This window comes from Haliotis cracherodii, unplaced genomic scaffold (assembly GCF_022045235.1).
Source record: "Haliotis cracherodii isolate W230 unplaced genomic scaffold, xgHalCrac1.p SCAF_2, whole genome shotgun sequence".
In the NCBI taxonomy this organism is placed as follows: domain Eukaryota; kingdom Metazoa; phylum Mollusca; class Gastropoda; order Lepetellida; family Haliotidae; genus Haliotis; species Haliotis cracherodii.
The window spans coordinates 65,218,389-65,237,020 of NW_027266275.1; the positions used below are offsets into that span (position 1 = coordinate 65,218,389).

The window sequence follows — 18,632 nt, forward strand, 5'->3', positions numbered from 1 at the left end:
CAAAACTTAAAATACCAAAAATAGACACAACACTAGCCGATACACTAAATAAACAGACCGATCCTAACATCGCTAAAACCACCACACTAGCATACATACATGAACATTGGCCAAATTGGTGTCACATATACACAGACGGATCCTCAGATCCGATCTCAAAACACACAGGTTTCGGAGTCCACATCGCACAACCAACCAAAGACACACAATCTTACCGACTCCCAAACAACCAATCCATATTCACGGCCGAACTAATGGGCATGGCCTCAGCACTACACAATCAGCAATCTAAAAAACACCAAAAAATCCTCATCCAAACCGACTCTCTCAGTGGACTACAAGCCCTCAAAAATAAAAACACTAAAAACCGCCCCAAACTAATAAATCAAATACTCAATAGCTCAAACAACTTAACTAAGGTAGGTAAACAAATAGAGTTCATTTGGATCCCCGCCCACGTAGGAATCTTTGGAAATGAAAAGGCAGATAAAGCAGCAAAATTATCCCTTAAACTCCCAGAAATAAGCTTAAACTTACCCAGCTCAAAATCAGAAATCAAAAGTGTCACTAAACAAAAAATTAACAAAAAATGGCAAAATATATACCAAAACTCAAATAGCCAAATCAGGAAAGTACTCAAAAAACCCTTAAATAAACCCAAAATACTACACCCATCCAAACAAATCGACAGAATAATTACCAAACTACAAACAGGCCACACCAAACTAAATAATCACCGTAAAATAGCTAAACTACACACAACAGGAAACTGCCCACATTGCAAACAACAAGAAACACCAGAACACGTACTCATTCACTGCACACACTACCAAACACACCGAACAACACTACAGACCACCCTAAATCTTAAAACCGGACTTACACTAGAATCAATCCTAAACCCACAAAATAAATTAGAAAAATTCAAAGCCTTAGGCATATACTTAATAAAAACAGGACTAAATAGTCGCATTTAAACCCCAAATAAAATATTAAAACCAAAAATACCTTATTTGATAACCACCCAACACACACAGCTCCCTTAGTTCGTCCCCCACCCACTCTTGGCATTCTTTCCAAATCTCAAAATTTCAAAATTACTATATAAGTAACCCCTAAAGCCCCCTCCTGGGTTGCACAAACTCACTTTTCCCCTTTTTGGAAACACATTAAATGGCCTGGCCGGGCCCGTGTGCGACATACGCTTGCAGTCGGAAAGCGCACGTTAAATCTCCAATATAAGTAAGTAAGTAAGTAAAGGGAATTTTGGAAGGCTATCGGGAAAATCGGAATAGTTAATGATAGGAGTACTTCTATTCCCTGGGAAGTTGTGGAAAATGGGACGGTTGTCTCTGATAAGGGCAAAGTCTTGGATAAGTGGAAATCTGATTATTGTGAATTATACAATGGCGACATATATGATCAGTTCGATGATAACCACTTCCATCACGTAGTGGAGTGTGTATCTTCTGATTCCGTTACTTGTACCAGCACTGTGGACACAGGCTCTTTAGATGCATCTATAACACGCGAGGAGGTCCTCCATGCAATTAATCGTGCTAAATGTGGTAAGGCTGCTGGGTTAGATTTTATACCTGCCGAGGCATTAAAAAATAACTACTGTATTGATGTATTATTGCGCATATTCTCATATTGTTTTAATAACAACGTTTGCCCTAATATTTGGATACCGACCCACCTGACCCATTAGGGTACCGCGGAATTTCTTTAATATCAATACCATGTAAGTTATACGCGGATATTTTAAATACTCGTTTTTCTAGATGGTTGGAATTTAATGATATTTTGGCAGAAGAGTAAAACGGCTTCCGCAGTAAAAGAAGTACAACGGAACACATTTATACTTTATTCTCCATTATCAAAAACCGTAAATCTGTTAAACTCCCAACTTACGTCTGTTATATCGACGCCATGAAAGCCTTTGATCGTGTGAACCGCGACTGTCTGTGGTATAAATTACATAGATTGGGAATAAACGGAAAGTTCTTACGATCAGTTAAATCGCTATATGAAAATAATAGCTCTCGGGTTTTTATAAATGGTAAAATGACTGAGAGCTTCGCTGTATTTAGCGGTGTAAAACAAGGTTGTGTTCTGTCGCCTATGCTCTTTTCTGTTTTTATTAATGATTTAGTTAAAGAAATTAATGATCTGAAATGCGGAATAAAGGTTGATAATTCTATAATCAGTATTTTATTGTATGCCGACGATATCGCTTTTTTAGCACCCGATGAAAAGTCATTACAATCAATGTTAACCTGTGTCGGCAATTGGTGCAAGAAATGGCGCCTTCAAATAAATAGCAAAAAAACAAAAATTGTTCATTATCGTAACATATCCTCTGTTAAGTCATCCTATCACTTTACTTGTGGGGCGGAAAATATAGAAATTGTTCATTCATATAAGTATCTCGGGCTTTGGTTACATGAAAACTTAGATATGAATTATACAGCAAAAGAAATATCTAAATCAGCCAGTAGGGCACTTGGGGTAATTATCAGTAAGTTTAAAGCGGTGGGCGGCATGGATTATGATGTATTCACTACTTTATACAATAACCTAGTTCAACCAATTTTATCATATGGTTCAGCTATTTGGGGCACCAAAGAATTTAGTTGTATTAACGCTATCCAAAATAGAGCTTGCCGCTTTTTCTTGGGAGTAGGCAACAAAACACCTAATTTGGCAGTAAGAGGGGAAATGGGCTGGTCATCTAACTATACAAAGCAAAAAATTGAGATAGTACGTTTCTGGAAAAGGCTGAGTTTGGCAGATGAAAACAGGCTAATGCATATAGTGCAAAGATGGTCATCTAAATTTCGTAAGTCATGGGATAATTCAGTTAAGAAATTATTCGATGTGAAATCAGTTACTTCTGTTATAACTAATCTATTATCTTGTGACTTCGACCATGCTAGAAATATACTCATCAATAAGGATAAGGAATTATGGTTGGAACAGCTCTGGGATGACAGAGGATTAACAAATGGTATTAAGTTAAGAACATATCGACTGTTTAAAACGTCTTTAAGTACCTCCAAATATGTCATTAATTTAGCCAACAGAGAACATCGTAGTATATTTGCTAAATTTAGATGTGGCACCCTCCCTCTGGAAATTAAACTCGGTCGTTTCTTGAAACCAAAAATTCCCTTACATAATCGTATTTGTAAACACTGTAATACAAACAGTATCGAAGACGAGGTTCATTTCTTAACAACGTGTAATCTTTATGCAGATCAACGAGAATATGTTTGGGGTTACGCCTCGTCTCTTTGCCCAAATTTTTGTCTCATGACCCCTATAGATCAAACCACATTCCTTATGAAGTGCGATAATTTATCCTATTCTGTGGCTGCACTAATTAAATCAATGTACAAAAGTAGGTTATATAACAACGTGTCATAAACCAATTCTAGTATTGTATGCCCCTGAATATTTTATAAAACATGTCATTGTATAGCAATGCTTGTTATAAATGTACGAGTATTATACTTTTATCACTTATTTTGTGCACCATTAATAAATTCATCACTGTCCACTATAACTATTTTAGCACTTGCAGTGCTTTTAAGAACATTAGTGTCTAATAGGCCCACGTTGGCCGGGCGATGTATATCTTTTAATATATTTTATTTCCTGTACAAATTGATGTAATTTTATGTATACACCGCTGGACACTTAAATAAACCATTTTTCTTCTTTCTTCTTCTCTATCAACAGTCAGACAGCATGGCTGTTCATATTCATTTACAACATCCTCTTATGATTAGTATAAAAGAGTCCATCACAAAACCTTCTTTTATTTATTCTTTCAAAATACAAAACAGAAAGTGGGGTGTGGGGAAATGGGACATATTCCTACGTGAAATAATGAGACATTAGTAGTGGTGACGGCTATATCATAATTGTACTGTCTATAGCATAAATTTGGCGAACGAAAAACGTTATATTTGCAATCAAGTGGAATGACTCGTGTGGGCAAATGAATATGTTCGCAATCCACAAACAATCATTTTATTAATGGCGAACATTTACCAACCCGCGACAATCGTGTCAACACGGGGGTTCCCCTAGGTATAAACTCGCATCTAAATTCACTACTGTTCTACTGTCGGCTAGCCACAATGGCTAGACTGGACCCTAGTGGAATTGTTCATGCCATAAAAGTCTAGCAACCGAACACTATTTAAGACGGGCCGACCTTGTATTTACGGTCTGATGAACACAGCTCAATGGCCGCTCATTAACTCAAATTTCACATCTCACTGTTTTGTTTTGTCTCAATATTCATTTGATAAATTTGTCAACTTCAACTGGAACCCGGTCCCGTGTTACACGCGTGGCACACGCGTGTGCAACGGGTTGCACACGCGCTGCACACCCGTTGCACACCCGTGTCCAACGGGTGCTCATCCCGTGTGCAACCAGTTGAGCACCCGTGTCACATGCGTGTTACACGCGTTCTCAACGCGTGTTAGGGGAATGAACTTTTAGGCAGTAATGTGTAAGGCTCCAAATAGTTCATTATCCTTGTCAATCTTCATGAAGAAATAAGAATGCAGAGATGTCTCACGACGCTTGTAATCAGCATACATGGGCATGTCATTTTCAACTTTCAAAATGCAGGTGTTCTCGAAATGCGAGCGTATCCTGCCTTACCCGTGGTAGCCGTCACAAACACATGCAAAGGCAAGTCATTTTGTTTTACACGGAAAAACACGGGAACTGCATTGGACATTTGTCACTGATACATTAAATTTGGAAGTATCCTCCACATGTCTACCATAAATCGTCCTTAAAGCTTTGCTGAGGCCTTGAATGTTGGAGCCTTAATAAAAACAACAACTTTTGAGCAAGAGTCATAGGAGGCTGGAATACCCATTGATGTTGAGGGAAAGTTGACTACTGGAAAGTTGGAGTCATTCCTCTTGTCATGTACTTATGCATAGATATAAATGTGAAACAGATAACGTGGTTTCACTTCTCACTTTTATTTCTGGTTCAGGTAGGTATTTCAGTGGAAGGGACTTGGCTATTTGATGGTTATTGAGCGGTTAAACATCTTGGCAAGATTCCCTTGTTTTGATTTGTCAATTCGAGCAGAAATTCCGTAAGAATGAAGAAACAGATCAGCAAGAAGGGGGACACAGTTGATGCCCATGGGGATGCCTACTTTTTTCCTAAATATCTTATCCCAATATTTTACATAGATGTTATCAATGAGGAAGTGTAGCATTTCACATATTGTTTTCTCAGTGAACTTTCATTTTTGACAAACTGTCCTGAACCTCTGAAAATAGATATTTGTCGGTGTCCGTTGCAGACACGGTAGTGACGATAGTGCCGTTGTCTACGTCCTCAAGAATTAGAATTGCCACAGATTTGAGCTCAAACTTTAGATGGTTACCGTTAACGTCGTTCAGGCGTATTTCTACCCGTGTCTGTCCGGAACGTCGTCCGTTAACATCATCTTCGTTGTCGTACGCCATCACCAACAACGAGTACGACGACCTTTTTTCCCGACTTAGTTGAGTTGCAACGGTTATAACACCCTGAGACACAAGAACACTGTTACAATTATTTAATTCGGTATCACGCTTTCTTAAAATGTACAAATTCTAGTTTCTTCCTATATTCGAACCACACTCCAAAAATGAGGCATCTAATCACCAGCACACAAGGTCAGCGATCTAACCCAATCAAGCACCGAGGCTTCCATAAAGTGAAACTGAAAGTTTCCGACAACTGATAGTATAGATCACTTAATTTGTGTGCTAACGATCAGGTACCTAACTCTGAGAGTGTGTGTACGAATCCCAGACGGGACTCAACCAACAAAAAGTACTAGAATATGTACTTGTTAAGAAAGTGTGATCCCAAACATAGCATTTGTTGCCTTTCACTTCTATAAAGCATTGTGCATTCATGAAAATAATGTTGGTAAGCCTCAGCATGGACCTTGAGTATTAAGAGCAGTAGGATATGAACAATGTGGGAAGCCCAGTCTTCATGTGATACTTTAACATAGACTAATGACAATCGTAGTGCTACGATCGCTTTGTGGACCTAAAATATCATAAGAAAGTCGGTAAATAATAGCATATTTTGGAAAGAATATACTTATTTTAACAGTTACAGAATAGACCTACAGTGTACCTACAGTAATATCATTCTACAAACGAGATACCATCATAATGTGCTACGTACCCCCGCTTTGGAAACGTTGAAATCAGCGTTCTCATCTTCCATCAGATAGAAGACTTTGCCAAAGTCTCCACTGTCGGAGTCGGTTGCAGTCACATCCCCAACTATCTTCCCCAGAGAGGCGTCCTCAGAGATGTTGAAGTTGTAGGTGTCGTTGAACACCGGGGAGTTGTCGTTCGTGTCGATGATGTGCACGAGGACGTCCACGGTGCTCGACCGCCTCTCCTGGGTCCTGCTTTCTCTCGCCACAATCTGTATTGACATCAACTTGCTTTACAGCATATGTCGTGATTGTGTTACGGTAGACTTGAATCATTACCAGCAGACGTAATTCAATAATAACCTTCCGTTATTGGGTCAACAAGATAAGTAAACAAGATACATAAATGCGCTGTCATGTCACTGGATCGGAGTTTCTGTCCAAGACTCGTTGGTTACAGGTCGCTATCGTATGATAGGGATACAGCTTTTTATGCTTACTTGCTTTTAATGCAAATTGTGTGAGTGGCGCTGCTACCGGTGCAGGAGGATATGCTTACCTTTTCAGCGAACACCTGGTGTCATCACTGATTCACATATTTTTTCACAACTATTTTGCCTTTTACCCCGAGTAGAATCTGTTTCGGCGATTTTATAGGTCATTGAAGGTTTATTGTTTATAAAAAAAAGACACGGATCAGACAGATAATCCTAATTTTAAGATAATAATTATATCTATATTTTTTGTTTTTATTTATATTTACAAATATAATTAGTTTAATTAACAGAGTTATAACTACGATTTAGAGTAGTTCCTTCTAATATTATCACTTGCAATATAACATAGCATCAAATCTGCAATCAATTTACGGAATTTGGGGGTAAACTTTTGACACGAAATATGGAACTTGATCGTAGCTTATTTTGAACCAAATATAGAATGATGCTATCTTACCTCAGCCTTGATGCTGTGCTATGTTACCTGGAGTCTGACGTGGTATATTACATGTAACATCATGCTGTGCTGTGTTACCTGGAGCCTGATGCTGTTGTTTATTATATGTAACACCATGTTGTGTGGTATGTTACCTGCATCCTGATGCTGTGGTATATGATATAATGATGTTGTATGTTACTTTGAACCGGAAGCTGTGGTATGTTATCTGTAACATCATGCTGTGCTCTATTACCTTGAAGCTGGTGCTGCGGTATATTACATGTAACATCACGCTGTGGTATGTTACATGGTACCTGGTGCTATGATATATTATCTGTAACATGATCCTGTGGTATATTATCTGTAACATCATGCTGTGATATAATATATTATAAGTAACATCGTGCTGTTGTATAATACATATAACATCATGCTGTGGTATGTTACATGGTACCTGGTGCTATGATATATTATCTGTAACATCATGTTGTGGTATATTATCTGTAACATCATGCTGTGGTATATTATCTGTAACATCATGCTGTGGTATATTATATGTAACATCATGCTGTGGTATATTATATGTAACATCATGCTGTGGTATATTATCTGTAACATCATGCTGTGGTATATTATCTGTAACATCATGCTGTGGTATATTATATGTAACATCATGCTGTGGTATATTATCTGTAACATCATGCTGTGGTATATTATCTGTAACATCATGCTGTGGTATATTATCTGTAACATCATGCTGTGATATATTATCTGTAACATCATGCTGTGGTATATTATCTGTACAATCATGCTGTGGTATATTATCTGTACAATCATGCTGTGGTATATTATATGTAACATCATGCTGTGGTATATTATATGTAACATCACGCTGTGTTATATTATCTGTAACATCATGCTGTGGTATATTATCTGTAACATCATGCTGTGGTATATTATCTGTAACACCATGCTGTGGTATATTATCTGTTACATCATGTTGTTGTATGCTACCTGGAAGCTGATGTTGTCATGTTGTTCATAGTCCAGGACCTGTGTGTTGTTCACACGTAGCGTGACGTTTGTTCTGGACACCGGTTCACCTCTTCCCGGGATTGTGTCGAAGTCCATATATGGTGATCCGTTCTGCTCTACAGACAGCTCGAACACATTGTTATCCACGGTCTGGAAATAGTTAATGTAATCAGATCTAACAATAAATCATTGAATCATTGAACAGTATCCATTCACACCAAGCCATCATTTCATGCTTTGGCGGGAATTCGTAACATGTCTTTTCGTCTCTAACAAGACGCAAATTCCACTACTTTGAATCTCCTGAGCGCGTCTTTGGCGTCGCCAGCATAGCCCCCTCCGGCGTCCTTTTCCCACACCCACTCATTCACTCCGAGCTTGTGGTCCACTCACCATGTCAATGTCCTTCACCTCTATGACGCCTTCTATGCTGAGGGGGACTCCAACAGGGGTGTTTTCTAGAACAGTAGCGTTAATGATGCTGGAGGAGAACTTTGGGCAGTTGTCGTTGACGTCAAGGATGGTGACGGTGACGTGAGTGACGGTACTGGCGTCTCCTCCTTGGGTCTGGTTGTCAGTGACGATCTCTGACGCCTGCAGCATAACACTCACTCTACACATGTGATTACACGTACTTCTGTTTCAAAAGTCTCTCCATGAAAGAAGATGTGATACAAGGATGCCCAATCGTTATTATAAAAAAATCTCTGAACCCACACAAGCTATATTGGTATTTATACTAAATAATCATCTTTTTCATAAAGAGATACGTGTAAAGGTGTAATTAATTTCCGTAAGTTTGTTCAGACATATTTATTCAGTTTACCAAAGGGTACAAGATTTAGATTCTAAATATAGATTATACATCTATGTCAAGCTATAACGCCAACCATCTGTGTATCATGTATGTACATATGCAGGTACGTGATGTATATAGCTGTATCAATGGGAACTTATCAACCTAGGAATAGTGAATAAGCATCAATGCAGTAACGTCGTGGATCACGTTACACGTGTTTCAAAGTAGCATATTGTGTTTCACTGGAGAGCTAGATCGCCTGGTTATTTAACAGCGTTGAATTGAATTAATCGGAACCTTGCCGGGGTGCCATGTTCTGATGTTGCCTGGGACTGAACTGAATTTGGAACTGAAAGAGCAACCAAAAGTGCCAAATTACAAGCTGTCTCTGTGTGGTTCCTGAAGCTACATTCTCTTAGTAGATACCTGTGTTGTCCCCTGTCCAAAATATATAGCCACACATACACTGAATATTGTTGTAACCACAGATCAGATCTGCACTTTGTAACCTATAATCATACATACCATTATTCAACTCAAACCTCCCGTCAATGATTAACAAAGAAGTGCCCTTTGCGCTCCCACGAGTAATGCGGCCGTCAGCTGTTCTAATCTGTGGAGGTCATTGTGATTTGAAATTGAAATTCTGGTTGACCAATCAGAACCGTGTATTTTCCAAATTCATGGTAGAATATCTGATATGGTACTAGTTCATTGTTATATCATTTGTCATATAACATTGTGTGGAATCTTACATTAACTTGGAATGATAAGACTCCACCCTTCTGTTTCATATCGTCAGAGTCAGTGTCAAGTGGTTGTGCCGTTTCGATGAGGCCGCTTTCATTGTTCATGGTGAGGTTGTCGGTGTAGGCGGCGTTGTCTGAAATAATATACAACACAAATCTGCACTTGTGTGAAATTTGCACAAACGCCATATACCTACACAGTCTGATACAGTTAGTCTACACAGTCTGATACAGTCTACACAGCCTGACGCAACTAATGGAATATGAATACCTCAAAGCGTACATGTCAGACTTCAATTACCAGAGCATAAAGAGGAGAACAAGTTACTGACCATCTACAATCCAGTAATTGAGATCATTCGGGACGCCTATGTCCCCGTCAAAGGCTTGTACAAGCAGAACAGAAGTGCCCTGTAATACAAGTAAAGAACGTACTATCACTACATAATTCTGCTCTCTGCCCAAAGTAAACACATTCATAATTTTTGTTCTCGGCAATACACTGATTAATGTATTGTAGATATTGAATACCCTGATACCTGCATATACGTATGGGCATTCGCTATAATACTATCAACTACAAACATATCATGTACCTGTATCTTGATACTTTATGTTCTGTCCCCTTCGCATGAAACTGATATTCCCCATTAAAACATACATTTACCATATTTGATGTTGTACGACAAGCAACGTGTTGACTGTTGTCATCATGTTTCTATTTCATATAAATATCGTCATCTGAGGAAATAAATACTTACGAGTGTGGCGTTCTCATAAACTTGTCGTATGTACGGCAGGTTCGTAAAGACGGGAGAAGTGTCTTGGACATCTTGGACTGTGACGAAGAAGTCGACTGGATCAGCATGGTTCTCACCAAGAGATTCATCTGGGTTGGCGTCCTGAAGACACGTAGTACAAGTGAGAGTTATTTGTTTGTTTGTTGTTTAACGCCGAACTCGGCAATATTCCAGCTATATGACGGCGGTCTGTAAATAATCGAGTCTGGACCAAGCAATCCAGTGATTGATATCATGGGCATCGATCTACGCAATTGGGATACGATGACGTTTATCAACCAAGTCAGCGAGCCTGACCACCCATAGTCGCCTTTTATGGCAAGCATGGGTTGCTGAAGACATATTCCACCCCGGATCTTCACGGATCGGCTTCATTGCGGATTCGTTAGAAGAAGTATTTCGTCATAAGTACTTTTTCTGAGTAGAAACTGTACATCAAAAACTAGGGAGAAAAGTACATCTGCTTCGTGAATAATTGCGAAAGCACTCAACCATAACACTAATTTTCCGTTTACTTTCTTTTTGGTTAACTAAAGTTTAAACCTGAAAGCAAAATAAATAACGATGCACTATCGCAGGCCACGCGACACAACAGGCAAGAAAAATGATAATTAAACGTAATCGACTCTCCAAGGTGGGAACATTTTTTATGTCATGAATGTTCTTCGATTTAAAGAAAAAGCAAATCACTATTTACCCATGCCTGGACATCGTATTGATAGAAAGTCCTTTTCTCGTAGTCCAGACTTTCATTCTGGATAATATGGCCATGCCTTGGATCCACATAGAATGTGTATTTATAGTCATCGGCGTTCTGAAATCAGTATCATTTTTATTGTACTCTTATGTGTTGTTTTCTATAAAAGCAAAGAGATCACTAAACGACAAAGCTTTATGCTGCATTTAAGAAACGTATTTAAATTTCCGAATTTGTAGCTAGTATTTCATAAGAAATAAGGTTAATATTTTATATCATAATAGTTTAGTGAATATCATTAACACAAACACACCTTGGGGCTCATATAACAAGTGTTCTATGCTTTATGCAACACCTGCTGCTGAAGATATCTGTCAACTTCTGTCAACAATATCTGTCAGAATCAATAATATTCGTAGGACATTGATACATATAACATCGAATTGAGTGAGTGAGTGAGTTTAGATTTATAGTCACATCGGCAATATTTCAGCCATAGCGAATTGAGTGGTATGGAAAAGTTATAGGTCTAATATGCCGCGGGAAACATGCATCATATATTTCCTTAATCCTCTTCGTTTTACCAGAAACATAAAATGTGGATTCTCCGTTCTTTACGAAATTGGAATAACAACGAACAAAATAATCATTTTCGGAATTTGTTTTCTCATACGTAGAAATGAAAACACATCATAGACGTTATCAGCAGCGGCTCGCATTATGAAACATAATCTGTGCATAGAAGTTGGAAGGAGGAGGGAAAGGGCTTTCGGAGTAAGCAACAGGGTCACACCCGATAAACTGATTAATTACTCATGACAGTTTATATTAAACATTATAAGTAGTAATAGTAGTAGTAGTAGTAGTAGTAGTAGTAGTAGTAGTAGTAGTAGTAGTAGTAGTAGTAGTAGTAGTAGTAGTAGATTACACTGTTCACTTCATAGTAGGGACGTATCACTAATTATCAAAGAGAAATGCACCTGTCCAAATGCCAGCATGGTTGCAAAGGTCAATTCATGTTACCCTCCATCCACGTCAACGTGTACATAGTAGCAGGTACATTGTGTAACATCTGAATATAGGGAACTTGTTACTGATAAAGTTATGTAAAAGATATTTTTTTAATAAAACAGACCCTGTTCACTCACCTGGCCCTTGGCCTAGAAAAAAGAGAGATCATTTCATTCAGAGTAAAGCATATATACTGACCGCAAAAGAAACGTCACCATGGATAGATATATGAGACACCTTATTTGTCCAAACACTGTAAACATACTTTGAGACATATTAAAAAGGTGAAGCTTGGCAAAAGTTGAAATTAAAGTGTCAAATGATTTGATACAATTTTCTCTGATCATTGATCACTGCATATGAGACAGCTCAAATAAATAGTTTAATTAAACTCTTAATTTAGATGGGGGCACTGATCGCCCAGTCGTCTAAGGCGCCGCAATTCTCTGTGTCACTTGTGCACGCCAGAAACCTATATTGTGGGTTCGAAGCGCCCCGATTATGTTTCTAGGTTTGTCAGCACCATGCTCGTGGGTTTCACTAAAGTGGTAAACGGGCTTTTCTCCTACATTAAGCTGACACGCCGTGTTATAACTGGAATACTGTTAAAGGAGGCGTTAAACCCAACTCACTCACTCACTCAACCGATAGAATGAGTTAGGGCGTTGTATTGATGACGGAGGACATCCGCAGATAGTTGCAGAACATGAGAAAAAACGTCTTTTTGTGAATAGTTTATGTCGGTTTCTGTGCTTTTGATACACATTAATAGTAATGTAACAGAATGTTAACTCGCTCCGAGTCGGGTGTCAGTTCGTTATTTCATAACTATACAATACACCAACTTTTTCATTTTTGAAACTTGCTTGAGCCTCGGATATCTCACAACGAAGATGAAGGTGTATTTGCCGATAAATCTGCTTGGTAGACCTCGAACAGTATCGGTACACTTTTGTTACAAACATATCTACTATCGGTCAGCACCTACCTTCAAACCATAGTACACATGACCTCCAATTCCCGAATCAGGGTCCTGTGCTGTAACTGTTGTAGTTGTTGAATTTACTTTAGCAGACTTGAAACAAACAAAGAGGTCACATGAAGGTTGAAATGATGTAAAAATCCTGTTAACGCGAGGGAGTAAAGCCGCATGGGCAATAATTCATCTTATATCGACGTGTTATAGGTATCAACCATTCTAGAATGAGGGTCAAATAACAGTCTCTCGCCACCACTCCATCAAAATCCTGACGCCAATGAATCCACACAAAGAGTAAATTACTATGTAAAAGTACAGAAAGGTGTTGGAGGAGATGGTGTTTAACCAACCTGCATAAATATGGTACATCTATAACGGATATGACACAAGGTATATAATCATGTAAAGGATGTTTAACCTGCTCTTCCAATCATACCAGTATAACGGAGATGACACCAGGTATATTATGAACATGATGCCTAACCTGCACATCCAATCATGCAATATAACGGCGATAACACCAGCTGTTCGTGAAGGGGATGTTTAACTTCACTTCCAATGGTGTCAATATTACCACGACAAAGGTGATGACACCAGGTGTTCGTGAAGGAGCTGTTAACTTTCACTTCCAATGGTGTCAATATTACAACGATAAAGGTGATGACACCAGATGTTCGTGAAGGAGCTGTTAACTTTCACTTCCAATGATGTCAATATTACCACGATAAAGGTGATGGCACCTGGTGATTGTGTAATCATGTTTAACCTGAACTTTCATCAAGTGTACCAATATTCTATTCAGTTGGGTCCCAGTCTCCTACCTCCATCACGGTGACCCTGTAGCCGGTCTGGGTGAACACCGGTTTCTCGTCGTTCACGTCCACGATGATGAGGGTGACCCTCGCGGACACCTGCACAGACATATCATTATAGAGAGTCAGTATAGAGAGTCAGTAGAGAGAGTCAGTATAGAGAGTCAGAATAGAGAGTCAGTAGAGAGGGTCAGTAGAGAGAGTCAGCATAGAGAGTCAGTAGAGAGAGTCAGTATAGAGAGTCCATATATACAGTGGAGGTAACAGAGTAACGAACATCATTTTCAATTTATCTGAAACAAGTATATGAATACACACGGAAATCTTTCTGCATGCTGTGTAGTTTTTGTCAATTTTTCAGATTAAGAAAGAGCTATTTAAACGTTTGGTTACCACAGTTTTGAAAAGTATTGTAGTCATATTAAGCCACTTTGTTGAAACCCACTATCACGCGTAAAAATTGTTAAAGCAGCAGTAAAACTGATAAAGGTATGTGTGTAGTATGTGTGAGTTCGTTGTCGAATGTCTGCATTAATATTTCTTTCGATTAATCCGAGGTTAAAAAAACTATATTACCTCATATATGCCGTCCGAGGCAAAGAATGTAAGAGCCTTTGTGGAACCATCCTGCAAAAGATGTTCATGATATAATTCACCAAACAAGAGAGAGGTGGACGTGAGTATGGTTTTACGTCGCTTTTAGCAATATTCCAGCACTATCACGGCGGGGGACACCAGAAATGGGCCTCACACAGAGATGCTTGGAAGGGAGCAGTGTCACTCCAACATGAGGTAGGTCTGTGAGCTTTCATATTTTGTGATTTTATCACATACCAAGCACTACCCCGTGTATAATTAATAATATAAGACATTACGACAAGATTAAGATCGTCCATCATATATACTCGTGAATCGAGCGAGAGCTCCTGCTTGATTCACAATTTCGGCCATGTGACGGCGTACAAGCTTAGCTAAGGAAGAAAGAAAGAACTTACACAGTTCGAATGAAAGAACAATAATAATACACACAAAAATTATATTTCGACCTTCATATCTACAGAAGCAGAAAAAGTAACAATTATGATTCTGCTTTTTCATGCTTCCTGTTGGGCAGGATACGCTCACCTTTCCCGAGCCCCTGGTTTCATCACAGATTTAAGGGAGGGTTTAAACGGATCAGTCATTAATGAACGTGTAGCCCCTGGTCGGGTTGCAGACACTTCGTTACCAACTCGTGTTATTCCGGGGCAAGCCGAATTGCAGGTTACGGTAAGGGGCGAGTGGTGACGAATGGGTTGCAGAGTTCCAACTTTAATGACTGGAGGCTGAGGCCGGACATACTCATGCTGCGGTTTGGTAAATGCTTCCAAAGGGTTTTCTTCAGGGACTGATGTGGTCTGGTGAACCGGCCAGACCTTGGTTATGAATTGATTAAGCTGTGGATATGTTTCTTTGTGGTCTTTAGATTAGACGTGGAAGTGGCTTGTAGCCAACTTTTACTGTTACCTATACGTTTTGTGGTATACTGGTATTGTTATCAATAAATAGTTTCAAAAATGTTGTTAGCTTCGCAATACACTAGTCTGACTAATTGAACCGCCGATGTTCCATTTGTGACACACAACATCGCATTGCTGAACTGTGCGTTTTGATTTGCAAGCGACGTCAGATTTGTTGAGACAGAGTACTTGAGTTCGGCTCGTGTGGTAGGTGAACATAATGAGTGGGTGATTATTTTTTTACGCCGTTTTGGCAATCTTGTATCCATTCACTGTGATAAACATTGTGAAAAATGGATCAAAAAGCATCTTGTGTCGAGCTGTTCTGTGTGTTCCTGATATGTCCGGGTAAACAGGGTGAGGGTATAGATGAGCCTACAATTGCACTCTGTCGACTATTTTGAAGGATATCGACTGATGTAGACTTACCGTTTCTCTGTCGAGTCGATTGTTTAGTAGCACCGACGCGTGCCTAGTGTTGCCGTCGACTGTAATGTTCTCCAGTCTGACGATATGACTGACTTCAGCCGATCTGATGTCCAGCACAGGCGGCCTGTCATCGTCACTGGCGCTTATGTTGAACAGGACGGAACCTGTGTTCACCAAACACAATGACAATATGACCATCAGTATATTGTGGTGGGGAATCTATACAAGACACCCGTTTTGGAAGTATCACCAATCCGTTTACGAATTTGAGACTATTCAATGTGACTGTCCCATGCGACTGATCCTTAATAACAAAATATAGCTGAACTAACCAAACAGGAATCTTCATACATTTGATGATAAATTCATGATCAACTGCACTAAACAAAACAAATCACTTTCCAGGATATTTATTGGTCCCTTCAAGACATGTTGGTGTGTATTGTGGTAAACCAAATTGTACAAATTGCAAATCTTCAAAAGATCCACGTACGAAGCACATCTCAGCAAACATTGACACCATTGAATCTTTGAAAAACGTACAAGGAAGTTTTACATAACTCTTTACATGTACACTGTGATCAAGAGGGATAGTTGCACATTTGCGTTGGTAACAATTGTAGAACTATAAGAAATGAAATGAATATTAATTGTTCAAGGTTACTTTTTATACTATTTTTGAGATGTTGCTAGTTGTAGTATCCAACTCCTATTATAGATCTTAGCGCTGAATTTGAGCACTTGAAATACTCACCAGGGGGCGTGTCTTCCGACACCTGTACGAGGCTCTGTACAATGATGATGGGTGGAACATTTGCCTCCCCTGACAAGACAGATGAAGTCACCAAAGTACAAGTTATAGGCATTCAGTAATAGTTAGTACAGTCGTGGACATCAGTTTCTATAGTATATACAGTGGAGGTCACCAGTGTCTACAGTATATACAGTGGAGGCCATCAGTGTCTACACTATATAAAGTGGAGGTCACCAGTGTCTACACTATATCCAGTGGATGTCATCAGTGTTTACAGTATATACAGTGGGGGTCATCAGTGTCTATAGTATATACAATGGAGGTCATCGGAGTCTACAGTATATACAGTGGAGGTCACCAGTGTCTACAGTATATACAGTGGAGGCCATCAGTGTCTACAGTATATACAGTGGAGGTCATCAATGTCTACAGTACAGACAGTGGAGTTCTTCAGTGTCTACAATTTATACAGTGGAGGTCATCAGTGTCTACACTATATAAAGTGGAGGTCACCAGTGTCTACACTATATCCAGTGGAGGTCATCAGTGTCTACAGTATATACAGTGGAGGTCATCAGTGTCTACAGTATATACAATGGATGTCATCAGTGTCTACGGTATATACAGTGGATGTCATCAGTGTCTATAGTATATACAGTGGATGTCATCAGTGTCTACAGTATATACAGTGGAGGTCAGCAGTGTCTACAGTATATACAGTAGGGGTCATCATTGTCTACAGTATATACAGTGGATGTCATCAATGTCTACAGTATATACATTGGGGGTCATCATTGTCTACAGTATATACAGTGGAGGTCATCAGTGTCTACAGTATATACAGTGGAGGTCATCAGTGTCTACAGTATATACAGTGGAGGTCAGCAGTGTCTACAGTATATACAGTGGATGTCATCAGTGTCTACAATATATACAGTGGCAGTCATCAGTGTCTACAGTATATACAGTATAGGTCATCAGTGTCTACAGTATATACAGTGGAGGTCATCAGTGTTTGCAGTATATACAGTGGATATCATCAGTGTCTATAGTATATACAGTGGAGGTCATCAGTGTCTACAGTATATACAGTGGAGGTCATCAGTGCTTGCAGTAAATACAGTTAAGGTCATCAGTGTCTATAGTATATACAATGGAGGCCATCGGTGTCTACAGTATATACAGTGGAGGTCATCAGTGTCTACAGTATATACAGTGGAGGTTATCAATGTCTACAGTATATACATTGGAGGTCATTAGTGTCTACAGTATATACAGTTGAGGTTATCAATGTCTACAGTATATACGGTGGATGTCATCAGTGTCTACAGTATATACAGTTGAGGTTATCAGTGTCTACAGTATGTACAGTGGAGGTCATCAGTGTCTACAGTACATACAGTGGAGGTCATCAGTTCCTACAGTATTTTTAATGGAGGTCATCAGTGTCAATAGTTATATAGTGTTTGTTATCTAAGAATTATTTGACACATCAATATTTGGTTTAGTTAGTTTTGTTGCATATTAGTGGACTGGAGGTGACGATTAACCTACCTTCGTGTATGCAGTATAGCACTGCGACCAGCAAGATGAAGTTCATGGTTTGAAGGGTATATCTGCAAAACAAGGGCGACAGAAGATATGACATAGCAATAAAGTCTCGCTGAGGGAATTCCTTGGACCACTGAAAGTTCGAGACAAGCGGAGTAATGTAGCTGGGGCCAAACGATTAATTTAAGTTCGGCTTAACAAAGTTGGATTTTATAGTATGCGTTCGCCATTTATATAAATCATAAAGCCATAAACGAATCTGTCATAGATTTCTAAGTATGAGGGGCAATGAAAAGTTGTCACAAGGGCGTGGCGTCCATATGGTAGCTCCCAAAATACCATGATCCTTGTAACCCCTTATATGTCCGATAGG

General features: G+C 39.2%; 1 protein-coding gene across 1 annotated transcript in view; it reads right to left on the reverse strand.

Annotated features, from left to right (window-relative positions):
* Positions 1-18,320, reverse strand: part of LOC139467735 (cadherin-23-like) — a 69,078-nt gene extending 50,758 nt beyond the window's left edge. Inside the window, exons 1-12 of the mRNA XM_071249245.1 lie at positions 18,263-18,320; positions 16,709-16,777; positions 15,955-16,118; positions 14,603-14,653; positions 14,036-14,125; positions 13,224-13,310; positions 12,373-12,384; positions 11,225-11,341; positions 10,489-10,629; positions 10,060-10,138; positions 9,734-9,861; positions 8,573-8,773 (exon numbers count right to left, since the gene is read on the reverse strand). Coding sequence (XP_071105346.1) covers positions 8,573-8,773; positions 9,734-9,861; positions 10,060-10,138; positions 10,489-10,629; positions 11,225-11,341; positions 12,373-12,384; positions 13,224-13,310; positions 14,036-14,125; positions 14,603-14,653; positions 15,955-16,118; positions 16,709-16,777; positions 18,263-18,308 — 1,185 coding nt within the window. The 5' untranslated portion in view covers positions 18,309-18,320. The remainder of the gene's footprint in view (positions 1-8,572; positions 8,774-9,733; positions 9,862-10,059; positions 10,139-10,488; positions 10,630-11,224; positions 11,342-12,372; positions 12,385-13,223; positions 13,311-14,035; positions 14,126-14,602; positions 14,654-15,954; positions 16,119-16,708; positions 16,778-18,262) is intronic.
* Between the last annotated feature and the right edge of the window lie 312 nt (positions 18,321-18,632).